The sequence below is a fragment of the Panulirus ornatus genome, chromosome 17 (assembly GCF_036320965.1).
Source record: "Panulirus ornatus isolate Po-2019 chromosome 17, ASM3632096v1, whole genome shotgun sequence".
Lineage (NCBI taxonomy): Eukaryota > Metazoa > Arthropoda > Malacostraca > Decapoda > Palinuridae > Panulirus > Panulirus ornatus.
The window spans coordinates 49,738,084-49,751,973 of NC_092240.1; the positions used below are offsets into that span (position 1 = coordinate 49,738,084).

Genomic DNA, 13,890 nt, shown 5'->3' on the forward strand with positions numbered 1-13,890 from the left:
TAGATATCTGGGAGTGGATCTGGCAGCGGATGGAACCGTGGAAGCGGGAGTGGATCATAGGGTGGGGGAGGGGGCGAAGATTCTGGGAGCCTTGAAGAATGTGTGGAAGTCGAGAACATTATCTCGGAAAGCAAAAATGGGTATGTTTGAAGGAATAGTGGTTCCAACAATGTTGTATGGTTGCGAGGCGTGGGCTATGGATAGAGTTGTGCGCAGGAGGATGGATGTGCTGGAAATGAGATGTTTGAGGACAATGTGTGGTGTGAGGTGGTTTGATCGAGTAAGTAACGTAAGGGTAAGAGAGATGTGTGGAAATAAAAAGAGCGTGGTTGAGAGAGCAGAAGAGGGTGTTTTGAAATGGTTTGGGCACATGGAGAGAATGAGTGAGGAAAGATTGACCAAGAGGATATATGTGTCGGAGGTGGAGGGAACGAGGAGAAGAGGGAGACCAAATTGGAGGTGGAAAGATGGAGTGAAAAAGATTTTGTGTGATCGGGGCCTGAACATGCAGGAGGGTGAAAGGAGGGCAAGGAATAGAGTGAATTGGAGCGATGTGGTATACCGGGGTTGACGTGCTGTCAGTGGATTGAATCAAGGCATGTGAAGCGTCTGGGGTAAACCATGGAAAGCTGTGTAGGTATGTATATTTGCGTGTGTTGACGTATGTATATACATGTGTATGGGGGTGGGTTGGGCCATTTCTTTCGTCTGTTTCCTTGCGCTACCTCGCAAACGCGGGAGACAGCGACAAAGCAAAAAAATTGCTTGCCTTCATCCATTTTGTCGCTATCCCGCCACACAGAAAATAGGTACCCCGCTTGAGCGAGGTAGCGCCAGGGAAAAAAAAAAAAAAAAAAAGAGGCCATATTCGTTTACACTTAGTCTCCAGCTGTCATGTGTAATGCACCGAAACCACAGCTCCCTTTCCACTTCTAGCACTTAAACCACAGCTCACTATATACATCCAGACCCCACAGACCTTTCCATGGTTTACCCAGGATGCTTCACAAGCCCTGGTTCACGTACCGTCTCGACTAACAGAAAAAAAAAGTTTACACACAAACGCACTGACGCTATGTCTCACATAAGCTATGCAGCGTCAGGTACAGATGACAAAGATAGTTAAGAAAAAAAATTCGTTCCCCCCTAGGATCAAACCTTCCGAGGATCGAATCCTGGTCGCGGCAGCCAGCCCACAGTTCACCCTGTTCATCCTCACATGGTCGATAAGTTGGATACTAGAATAGGTTAGGGTAGGTTGTGTGTTCATACATATATCAAGAATAAACTCTTTCCGGAGCACATGAATGATAATGATAAATAGTAATTACATACACGGAGTAAATGATTGCATTTACCTGAACATTAGATCGTAAGAAGCGCTTTGGAAAGTATATTAGTATAGAAATGAATATAGGTTTCTCTATATCCCACATTCGTGTTTTATTTTTCCCTTAGACACTCTTAGTCAATGTGTTGACTAATATATCATATTCACAACTTCTACTGACGTCGCTTATTGAATTATGTAAAATTTTTTTAATTGAAGAAGGTAAATGAAACCCAGATATGAAAACAATGATTTGTGTAGGAATGTGTCTAATGAATTCTGCACATGGGAAAAAATGGCATTGTCAGTTGAGCATGTTACCTTTTGTGTTGGTTGAACACGTTACCTTTTGTGTTACTAGTATGAACTAATGGAGGCTTGGGTGCTAATTTGTATTTTATAATTCCCTAACCTAACCTAAGACTTCCTTCTTTCAAAAATGAAATCCTTTATAAAATAACAAGTTAATATTGGCATGGTTCAGGTTCAGTTTAATGAGAATTCTTTTTATGTTTACAGATCAACTTGTACATGGCGTTATTAGAATTTCATAAATTAGTTGTAGACATTTTTAATTCTGAAGCAGAATTTATCTCCTTATCATTCTCGTTACAGTGGTTTCATTGGTCGAAGCTGGGCAATGCTCTTTGCCAGTGTTGGCTATGAAGTCTACTTGTATGACATAAAAACAGAGCAAGTAAGTGAAAAAGTTTTTGTTCATGGTATTTTCTGAAGTAAATGGGAAAAAAGTTTCTATTGACAGCATTTTCGTAGGTATGATATATAGTAATAGAATGTCATACCTTGACAAAAATGAGATTTTCAAAATGTTTTATGTTACTTTCAGTCTTGGTTTTAAGTGTACAGATCGATTCATTAATTGTATGGATCAAGGATCTTCAGGAAGAGCATCCTAGGAAAAATATATATAAAGATATAGATGCCTTGTGCATTTAGGTTTCTTGTTAAAATAGCACTTGGGGTTCTCGAGTGTGATTTTCAAGGGAGTTGTCCTTCATACTTTCCTCATTTATTTCTATGGGGATTTTGCCCTTATTTAGTCCTTCAAATAAATCTAGTAAGCATCTAACTCTCCAACAATGTAATGTGTGTAATTGCCATTTGTTAGAGGTGGAGACAAAAATGTTAGGTGGAAATTATTGTATTTTGAATTTTTGCATGGTATGTATTAACATTTGTTACATACAAATAACTTTTAAAAAACCTGAAAACCCTCCTAAAGGTATTATTATCTTGAACCTAAAAGTGTATAATTTTAAGATAAGGAATTTACACTGGAGAACTACCTGTAATGTGATACAAATGTGGTTAATGGATAATTGTCGGCTGAGTTTGTATGTATTGTGAAATCTTTTAATTGATGAATAGATTGTGTTTTCATGAGTGAATGATGTCAAATGATATTAAGCATTCAGAATATATCTTAGAGATGCTGAAATGAACAGACACATCATGTGTAGGGTATTCAAAAGTTTCAGTAAGAAACTTAGGTATAGAGTTTCCTGTATTCCCTGCCTGTCGTATCCATCATCATCAGAGGAACAAAGGTAGATGAACAGGATGTATTGCTTGTCATGCTGTCTGTATATTGTGGATTGCTGAGGGGAACTTTACTTAATTGTAGCCATTTGGGTACGAGCATTGCTTGAATTTTCTGTAAGTGGATATCATTGAGGTACCAGAACTTAAAGGTTTTTCCAGCAAAAGCCTAAGAATGCTATTTGTGTCAGATATCATAGGACTTCTAGATATTTCCAGCAGATGCCTGAGAATGTCGTTTGTGTCAGACCTCAAGCCTCTGTATGTAGATTGTACATGATGATCGGTTCAAAAAGCATCAGAGCACAAAATCTGGCTGAGAAAGGTCTGAGTTTGACATCAGTCTCATCAGAACATTTTGCTAACGAAGATGTTGCTCATTGCATTTTCACCTGAAGTTACCAGATTAAGATGGTTTTATAGCAGTTTGTACTTGCAGGTGTCATCAGCACTAGAGGATATCTTGCACCAACTTAGGAAGCTGGAGAAGTCAGGAATGCTCCGTGGCACTGCATCAGCTGATGAACAGCATAAGCTCATCAAAGGTTAGTTGTTGTCATTAGAGGGGCACAGATACTCTTTCTTCTAAGTCATATATACAAAATATGCTTGATGCCTTATTATTATTTAGCTGTCATTTGCATATATATGTACATTAATAACATGGCTATCAGGCAGATTTTTTTCAGACACTATTTACCCAAAAATTTAGTGTCTATGAGGTCTATTGTTAATCATTACATCTTGGAATTTTATTTTATACAGTACAGGAAGGGAGCTCTACATTTGTTTGCCCCATACTACTTGAACCTCCTTAACTCTTGGCCGACTTGAAACATTTAAACACTCCTAGTTGTCACTGTTTCTGTATTGAACTTGTTCTGTTCATTCACTGTTCTCTTACCATAGAAGGATTTATTTCTTTATTAGTTTCTTCACATGTCCTCTACTGGTTATATGTATTTTTACATAGAGCATATGATCAAATTCTCCTTCCTCAGTTCATCAAGAATCTTGAAGGCTGGTACTCATCTCCCTTATTTTAAGTAAATTATTTGTTTCTCTGCATTGGACCTTCTTAAGCATATCCATAACTTTCTTCAAATGGTGTGACTAAACTGGTGGAGCATACTGTACACTGGGTGTAGAATATCTTGTAATAAACTTATCAAAAACCATCTCATTCATATAATGGAAGGCAGTTTTAACATTAGCCAGTAAATTCTTCACCTTTTTAGCATCTCTTTTAGTGTGGTGTTTGGTGGGTATGTTAAGTACTGCTTCAAGTTCAACCTTGTATAGTTTGTTTCCTATAAGGTGATAATCATGGTTGGACCCTCTCACTTTGCTCCCTCTTTATCTCTTTGCCTTGCTCTGGTTGAACTTAATCATGTAGGTATCTGACTGAAGTTGAAACTTTCTTACCTTAGTATCAATTAACCAGGGAAATATATCACTGGGACTACCACAAGGGTATTGTGAGGGTTAGAGATGGTTGCGTAGTGAACCAGCACTTGCATGGTTGTCAATTTGCTCTCCTTTGATCAAGGTAGCTGTCTTTTCTTTTTATCTCATCAAAACATGGACTGCCAGTATTGTGTCCACAAACATACAGTCTCTCCTTGTCACAAATAACATAAGATAACACTTAACACACTACTCATTCTTCACAACTAGATATTCTTGTGTTGGTTGCTTTGTGCTAACCCAACCTTTTGGCAAAGTGGTAGGAGCAATAGATAAAAGTAGTAAGCAGGAATGTTAGGCAGTAGTGTTAGTTGAAGTAGTAGGTAAGAGCATTAGCTGGGAGCATTCGATAGACATATTAGGTAGACACATTAAGTATGAGCCTCTGAAAACACTGCACTAGGCCCTCTGCCAGTGGCCTGTTAAGTGTGAGGTGCTAAAGGCTAGGAAAGTAGCACTGGCATTCAACAGTTATGGAGACTCTTTTACCATGGCCACCCCCTTGAGGGAGTTTCCAAAGGGGATGGGTATCAGAGATATACATAGATAGATAGATAGATGGATATAACATCTTAAGTGAAACTGAATAATTAAATGTAATACAATATCTTGAATGAAGTAGAGTATAATACTTATTAAATGAAATATTTTATCCTTGGAATTTTCCCTTGTTTAGGTGTAAGCAGTCTAAAGGAGTGTGTGGAAGGTGCTAAACATGTTCAGGAGTCTGTCTTTGAGGACTTGGAATTGAAAAAGAAGGTGAGTTAAAGAATACTTATCTCTTGACATCAAAACAAGTATTAGTATTTTACTGCAAATTTATAAACATTTCTATGATTGTATGTAGTTCTCCAATGTGATTAATTGTGTCAAAGCAGTGTTTCTTTGTCAGGGAACAAAGTGAATGCTTTTCAACTCACAGAACTTTATGAGCCATTACACTGACTTTATAAAATTAAAGTTTTGAACAGGTTTGGGAACTGCCTTTTGGGAGAAGAAAAGGTATGTACAGAACCATAGCAGGTGTCTAAGTGGTTCATTCCTAGGCACAGTCCTATCTAATTGAAATTTGTCTTGAATTCAAGAGCATCTCTTTTCTCTTGATGATGCATGGTAAGATTCATATTCACTGTTTCCCAAAGCTAGAGCATTGAATACCAGACTTAAGGAGTGGTGCTTCAGTATGAAAATTGGAGAAAAAGGTATTGGATTTCAGATCCAGAACCTCCCACAGGTAAATGGTGCGAGATAGGTTGCTTAGGTGAGAGAATGGTTATGATTATGAAGCACAAGGGAGGTGAGAAGTTTGAACCACTAAGCAACTGCTACAGTTACAAAAGTAGTCCAGCTAATGAAGATGCTCCTATACAGTTTACTCCAGAGATGGAAGTAGTGATGAGATGTGCAAAAAAGGCTTTCAAGTTCAGACAGTGAAACCGATAGTTACTCAAGCTCTTCCTCAGTTGTTGGTTCACCCCAGATGTAAAGTCTTCGGAAAGTGAGGACTGAAATGATGCGACAATATATTACTCGCCAACTGCACCTTCCCCTCCATATGTAGCCCTACAAATTGATATACATTAAGAAATGTTAAAGACGTCAAAAGGCAACATTGGCTTTCCTACACCTGGAGCTGTCCCCACGTCAAAGCTTCCAATTAAAGGATAAAATTGTGGTTCAACCTGTTACTCAGGACTCTGCTGACATTATAGACTGGAGTATGGTGCTACATATAGGATCTTGCTTTTCAAAGGATAAGGGAAATATAGTGCTGTGTCAAGGTGTTTATAAAGCAGCATGTTTTGTGTTGTTAAAAAGATAAAGCTGTTACCTTGCTGATAAGTAAAGTGGTATACAATTGTAACCTCTTTCCTTGCTCTCTTATGAAGTGTCTTTGATTTATGTGTCTCTGTTGGTAAGTGTAGTGCAATATAATCCATGGGTATAGTAAAACGTAACTGTACTATTAGTATTTATTTTATGATAAGTGCTTTTCGTAAGTGTATAAAAACAGTCTTTATGAATTAGTTTTTAGGAATACTTTGTATGTATGGTCAATGGACTGTAGAAAAAAAAGTACTAACATTTATATAAGGAACAAGTTTATATAGTAAAGATAATTGCTTGTTATTGAAGAAAGCACTGGGTATGGAAATCACAGATTTTGTAGGTTTTCCTTTTTGGTATTACGCGGGAGACAGCTGCAAAAAAGAAAAAAAAAAAAAAAGATTATATCAGTCTGGAGAACTTTGTTACATTTAAGGATGTTTTTTTTACCTGCTTTGATGTGATTGCAGTAGAATGTAAAGGAGGATTTCCCTTGAGGCACTTTAAATTAATCATAAAGATTTGTTTATATTATGTTGGATGCTTTACTAAGTAGTGAATTGTCATTGGAGGAAGTTAGTTTACATACTCCTCATAAGAGGTAGTAGTTGGTTGCCAGTACAACCCACCTGTGTATCAGGAGAGTTAGTGACATCTGCTTAATGAGCCAACACTTTAGTGGTTTTTAAGTTGCACTCATCTGACCCAGGTAGCTGTCTTTTTTTTCTACCTCACTAACATGTGGACTCCTGGCATTCTGTCTCCAAACATACAATCTCTCCCTGTCATATGTAACACTTGAAAATGCTTAGCTCACACAGTCATTCTTCATAACTCTAGATTTTCCTGCACTAACCCTGCCTTTTGGCAAAATGTTAGGAGCAGTAGATAGAAATAGTAGGTAGGAACATTTAGCAGGATTATTAAGTAGAAGCAGTAAGTAACATTCAGGCAGGATTATTAAGTAGAAGCAGTAAGTAGGAGCATTAGATAGAAGTAGTCATTAGGAACATTAGATAGGAGCCTTTGCAAACACTGCACCAGACCTGCCCTCTGTCAGTGGCCTGTTAAGGGTGAGGAACTAAGGGCTAGGAAGCAGCACTGGAGTTCTTTAGTTATGGAGACTCTGGTGCCATGACCACCCCTTTGAGGGAGTTCCAATTGGAACAGGCATCAGAGATATAGATGGATAGAATGAAGTGGTCTGAAGTAAAAACCGTTAGGTTAAGGAACAGATTGAAGCGTGAACTGCCAGGCATGGGATTGGTATGGAAAGGAATTGCCTATAGGTAAGGAAATGTCCTGGATATGAACTTAGACAGGAAAATGACCCAGAATGTAAATTTGTAAGCAGAAGAATGATTTGAAGGGGAGCAGCTGTGTAAAGATGTACCTTGTAAGTCTTCTTAAAGGAGACATATAGCCAAAATATATTTTATTTGTAAGACACTCTTGTGTGTTGTGTGAGTATTGCCACTAACAAGTAAGGTGACAAGGAACTATGTTTATTTGGGATTAAGATGAGTGCAGCCAAAGATCATGTTAGGGAAGGGGGATCATCTAGCTATGATCTGGTAAATGATGCTGCCAGTAGATGGTGTTACAGTAGCATCCAAAGACTGTGGTCCTGATATAATGGAAAAAGGTAATACAAGAGAATCAAAATACGACCTGAACATGATTCACAGGTTAAAAACAAGTGACAGATTTTATAGTAAAAACTTTGCAAGGATGCAGAAGAGGGAGATGGAATGTATAGATGGCCTGCCACTTGGAATTGGACTTGGGTTGTGTCAATCTCTCATGTAAAAGACCTTTATTAGTGGGAATGACCTAAATATTTGTTCTCTCCATTGATAAAAGGATACTTGATTTTTTAAAGATGAGGTTCCATTAAACTTTCAGTTGGAGAAAAAGGGGCATAGAACTAAGGCCCAAGCCAATTGTTCAAGAAACAGGGTTACACAGGTGTAATACTCTCTCTCCATTCAGGACAAATAGGTAATTACGCAAAATGATGATTGCTTTGGTTGTGTTTACTAAATCTGTATTTGATATCATAAGGCTTCTTCCTGAAACCAAGCAGTGCTTTGTGCAAGGTAATTCTTTCCTTAGGGACAAATGTCAAGATTTTCAAAAGGATACTGTTGAGATTTGGCTTAATATTCCCAAAACTATTGAGGTTTTTCATATCCCTAGCTCATTGACTGAATCCTATTGGAAGTAGAAATCATTCTAGAAAATGGAAAATTCCTTCTTTTATAAAAATGTCACTGTGGTACATCTTTGGACAGTGTACTATTTCACTTCCTCAGAAACTCTTTGTTGTTAAAGAATTCATTGAGATGCATCTTTGGACAGTGAACAATGAATATACTCAGAAGCTCAACATGAATGTTTTAGGTTTTTGTGCGCAGTATACCGTAGAAAGTAGTGTCAAGCAGCGATTCTTGCAAGGTAATCCTGTTTTTATCGTTGCTTAGTGTAAATGACCCTTTGGTTACCATTAGGGTAAGGAAGGCCTCTTATTCTCAAAACGAGTGGGGCTCTCTCTCATTTACCTTGCTCTCTAGTGGACCTCTTTTAGGAAGGAAAATCATTGTAGAAGATGCTTTAATTTTTGATGAAGGAATCAATTTGACGTATATGTGGACTATTTACCATTATGTTTCCTCATGAATTATTTGTCATGAGTGCTTTCAGTTTTATTTGTATCATATTTTCCTCATTGTAAGACATTTCATTGTAGAGGTGATTTTATTCATTTTATAAGATTCTCTATAGATCTTTGATATCTTTTATATGTTTATTGTTAATCATGTTGTGTGTCAATATTTGAAATTCAGTTCCTTCGCTAAAGAGGGCTATAAGAGTAACAGCAAAATTCTTTCTTTGTAGGTGTTCAAAGATATTGACCAGTTTGCTGGACCAAACACCATTTTGTCAACATCTGCATCATGCATTGTCCCTTCAAAGATTTCTGCAGACCTGGTGCACAGGTCAAACTTCATTGTGGCTCATCCTGTAAGTACTTATGTAATTTGATTGCAGGAAGAAATTCATCGCTTAATTAAGATTTGATTTTTAAGATTTTTAAGAAGATAGTTGTAATGAGCTGATGGTAATAATGATAACCATAATAATAATGATAATGATTGTAATAATGAGATGGCATGGCAAAGCAGCTGGAATGGATGGGAATGGATGTATGCACGGATCATCAGATTGTGGGAGATCTGTTGACCAGGTGTTTTGCTTTCAATAGTTTGTGTGAGAAAGAGAAAGAAACGGATTTGTATATGGTAATTATGGATCCAAAGAAAGCATGTGATGGGGTTGATAGAGATGCTTTGTAGAATTTAAAGTGTGAGGAGAAAAGTACAAGAACTGGCAGAAAACTTTTTCAAGATATTGAGGCATGTGTGGAAGTAGGAAGAGGAGGGTGAGTAGTTTCAGGTGATGGTGGGTCTCTAGTGGATGTTTATTATATTTATGAATAGGATGTTGAGGAAGGTGAATGTATGGGTTTGGAGAGTTAGGTTTGCAGTCTGCTGGGGTGAAAGGGCCTGCAAGAAGGTGAGACAGATGTTGTTTGCAGATGATATGGATCTGGTGGCAGATTCAAGTGAGCACTTGCAGAAACTGGTGCCTGCATTTGGGAAAGTGTGTGAAATAAAGAGTTTGATACTTCCTGTGAATTAAAGTAAGATAATGAAGTTTAACAAGGAAGAGAGACAGGTCAGTTTGAGTGTGAGTTTGAATGGAGTGAACTTGGGAATAGTGGCATGTTATATATATCTGGGGGTATACATAGCAGCAGATGGAACCAGGGGAGTGAAAGTGAATAATGATGTGGGTGAGGTGGCAAAGGTTCTGTGTGCATTGACGGGTGTGTGGAAAGATGGTTAGGTTTGATGATATAGTGGTCCTGAAAGTGCCATATGGATGTGAGTTATGGGCCCTAAATACAAAAGTATGGGAAAGAGTGGATCTGTTGGGAATGAGATATCTTCCCCTCCTGTTTTACTTTTCCAAAAGAGGGAACAGAGAAGGGGACCAAGTGAGGATTTTTCCCTTGTAAGGCTCATTCTTCTGTTCTTGACACTACCTCACTAACACGGAAAATGGCGAATATATATGAAAAACTTTTAATTCACTTAATTAACTTAAAGTAGCTGGATTATATTACTTGCAAAAAAGTCACAAGAAAAGTTTAAAGTGCTTTACCATGTGCTTGAATTTTATTTCTGCATTTTCAGACAAACCCTCCATATTATGTGCCTATGGTTGAAGTTGTGCCTGCTCCATGGACCTCAAAAGATGTAGTGACACGCACGCAGGCATTAATGAAAGAGATTGGTCAGTCACCAGTTACATTTTCAAGGGAACACCCTGGATTTGGAAGCAACAGAATACAGTAAGTTTAGTGGGAAAGCAGGAAATCTACTTTTCTTGCGTAGAACAAAATTTGGAATTTTATGAGATGGACTTTTTAGATTTTATGTAAGAATGAGTACTTACAGTGAGCTTTTGCTATCAGGCAGGGGTAGTATGCCGTGCACACCACTTATCATGCTTCATAAAATATGCTAGTTTTCTCTGCTACCATGCACATTGTATGAGTATCAACTTTAGGCCCATCTGTTTAGATTTTCCATTAGAGTAGATCCCAATGAGTACATATGAAAAGATTTTGCCATTAGCGGGGCTGTTGTGTAGCTCCCTGCATATCTTGCTTATTTACCAGTGCTGTGCAGTGGTTTTCTGTTGCCATGCATATTTTATATGTATTAGTCTTATGCTCATCTGGAACTGTTTCAAGTTATTTTTCAAGATAAGAAGAGAATCCCCTAGGCAGTTTTCAGGAGAAAATTAATTTGCAGATGGTTATCCTGTTGATAAGTTCATGTAATTTTCTCAGTGAATAAATCCTCCACTCTGTTGATTACTTTGGCATGACAACGTGTAAAGGAAGTGCAGATGAGGGAGTTTGCTCCAAAAGTCAGCTCTTGAGCTAGTGTAGAAAATGTTTTCAGTGGCTTGAAACCATCTTTTTGTTAGATGAATCAGTGCTATGATTTTGTATGACTTTAGGAAGAGGACCTGAAATTGATAAAAGCTTGAGCAAACTCCTTGGTTCATAAAAAGATTGGCCTTTTTGGTATCATAGTTTTAAGTGGAGAAGAACTGGAAAATGTCAGGTGGTTTAGGTATTTGGAAGTGCTGATCGACAAGAAGGAACTTTTAGAAAGCTGATATTGAGGGTACAATTATGCAAGGGAAAAGAGTAGGAATATTGAGAGGAAAGAAGTTAAGGTAGATCATCCTGGAAGTCACCATGGAGTACTTGTCCCAGCTCTTATTTATTCATGTGAAACCGTAGTTTTCCTCATTCCAGCTTGATAAAGAACTTAGGACTCTTTTCATAGATAATCTGTGTCATGTAGTTTGAATCTTGTGAATAGAGAGAGTATAGACTGGTGTTGTGAAAAAGATATATATGTATATGAAACAAGATCAGAAGCTGAAATAACTTTTGGGGAGCTCGTCAGAAAATAGACCACTCACAAGTATTTTTTTAGTGAGCTATTTAGCTTGTGAGGAGGAGTTTTCTCAGTGGCTCAGGAATCTTCATTTTTATGAAAACAGGCAGAAGTACTATTGTAAATGACTAATTATATCATCATTCATGCCTTAGACTAGGGAACATAGGAATTCATATGCCATCTAACACATGAGATCTATATTGATTCATATTTCATACATAACAGGTAACATCTAACAGTGTACTATGTAGGAGAAACACAATACCTATTTTTTCCGTCTTATATCTACTTTCGACAAAAAATATAATGTAATATAACTCTTTAATGTGTTTGTTGGTGACCTTTTATTCTACATGAATGGTATTGCAGTCTCTTTCTGTTCTTACAGATAATATAACTCCACTCCAAATTTCCATTGTGAATTTAAAAACAATTGAACAAAAATGTGAAAAAGTGAGAAAAAGTGGCATAGATTTTAAATGATTCTTAAGGGCTTATATTACTATGATGTGATATCTTGTGAGAGTGATTTCATAATTTTTTCTTTCTTTTGCCCTTAGCTTTTCAAGGGAGTGATAGCCTTAATCTAACAGGCCATGTTTTTCTGATGTTAGTTGAAGGGGAATTTTGATAAGGAACATTGATGTAAACCTTTGCACTGTGATAAACCCAGACAAGCTACGTAGTAGATTAGATGAATGAACAGTTGCTAGCTCCTATTGTTGCTTGTGTGCATTGGAGGCATTTCTTGTGCGAGGGTAAAAATGTTAATGGGTATGTTGCTATTACTAAAGCAGCTTCTCTGAGTATGCAGTGGTAGTAATAAAGAAGTACAAGTAGTGTGAAAGACTTTATTTCTACTTCTAGGAAATAGGTGGATAAATCTTTTGAGTGAGCTGAGAGGTTGTATACTGTGAATTCACCGTCTGTAAAGGGAAGGAAGTATTCAAGGTATTGAATGATACGTAGAGAACAAAAAATGAGAAAATAGAGTAAATTGATTTTTTCCAGCTGATTAACATTGATTATGTTTTGATTTTGATTTGTTTGTGTTTTCACAGATATGCTATTCTGAATGAGTGCAACAATTTGGTAAAGGGTGGCATTTTGAGTGCTGATGATGTGGACACCTTAGTAAGGGATGGTCTTGGGTTTCGATATGCCTTTATGGGTCCCCTTGAAACTGCTGTACTGAATGCTAATGGTAAGTGAAATGAAAAGATTTTCCTGTTTTGATTTAATAGTTTGAATGATAAGCAGAATTCATTGTACAGAACTCAGCATTTTATTATGTTCAGAGATTTTCTTTGTGCCTCTCTATGCATTGTATCATGTATGCAATTTGCGGTGGTGAAAGTTGGGCTGTGTTAGGAGGTATCTTTTCCATACAGTTCAGGCTTTATCTGTTTCCATTGATTCACTGGTCATCACTTGAAGTATTTTTCTTTGAAAAATAGACAGGACAGTACTTGCATGCAACATGAGAAATTGGGAAGTGAGAGTAAGTAAATGAGAAATGAATGTGGAAGGTCCTTTGAACATGTTAAAGGATCATAGAATATGGAGGATATGCAAAATGAGCCAGGTTGGTATACAGAACTTTCAATATGATTAACATGGATTCAGTAATTTGCAATTGTCCAGCATGTTTTTCAAAATTTACAATTTTCTCCCAAACCTTTTTGAATCAGGAAGAGATGTCTGTGATTGACCAAGAAGCAAAAGAAAGAAAAGAATCCCACCAATTTGTAGTGTTGCTTTTTTTCAGCACTTCAACCCCTTTTTTTAACGTAACCAGATTCTTAACAGCCCCAAGACCTAACCTTGTGGGACAGTGATTAGTTAGACCTCTTAGTAGTAATTTTGAAGTCCCTGCAAAATGCCAAAGGGGGTTCCTCTCATAGCATACTTTATTCAATTAGAAAAACAGCTGATGTCATTGTATCTTCATCTCAGATTCTGCCACATAATTTCATACATGAAGACAGAGGTTGATGATTGTTACAGGCATTACATATGTTATCCAGATCTCAGTTAGGTCAAAACATGTCTTGTATACATATAAACAGTATGCTTATTTTTGTATAAGAGTCTCTGCACTGTGTGTTCTGGTGGTCAGTATTGCTGAATATGAATGTTATGAACTAAGATTTGAGTCAA

General features: G+C 37.3%; 1 protein-coding gene across 2 annotated transcripts in view; it reads left to right on the top strand.

Annotated features, from left to right (window-relative positions):
* LOC139754731 (lambda-crystallin homolog) overlaps nucleotides 1-13,890 on the top strand; it is a 110,116-nt gene that overhangs the window by 10,564 nt on the left and 85,662 nt on the right. For both annotated transcript variants that reach the window (XM_071672438.1, XM_071672437.1), the window contains exons 2-7: nucleotides 1,946-2,027; nucleotides 3,330-3,435; nucleotides 5,034-5,116; nucleotides 9,083-9,208; nucleotides 10,444-10,601; nucleotides 12,792-12,934. In XM_071672438.1, coding sequence (XP_071528539.1) covers nucleotides 1,946-2,027; nucleotides 3,330-3,435; nucleotides 5,034-5,116; nucleotides 9,083-9,208; nucleotides 10,444-10,601; nucleotides 12,792-12,934 — 698 coding nt within the window. The remainder of the gene's footprint in view (nucleotides 1-1,945; nucleotides 2,028-3,329; nucleotides 3,436-5,033; nucleotides 5,117-9,082; nucleotides 9,209-10,443; nucleotides 10,602-12,791; nucleotides 12,935-13,890) is intronic.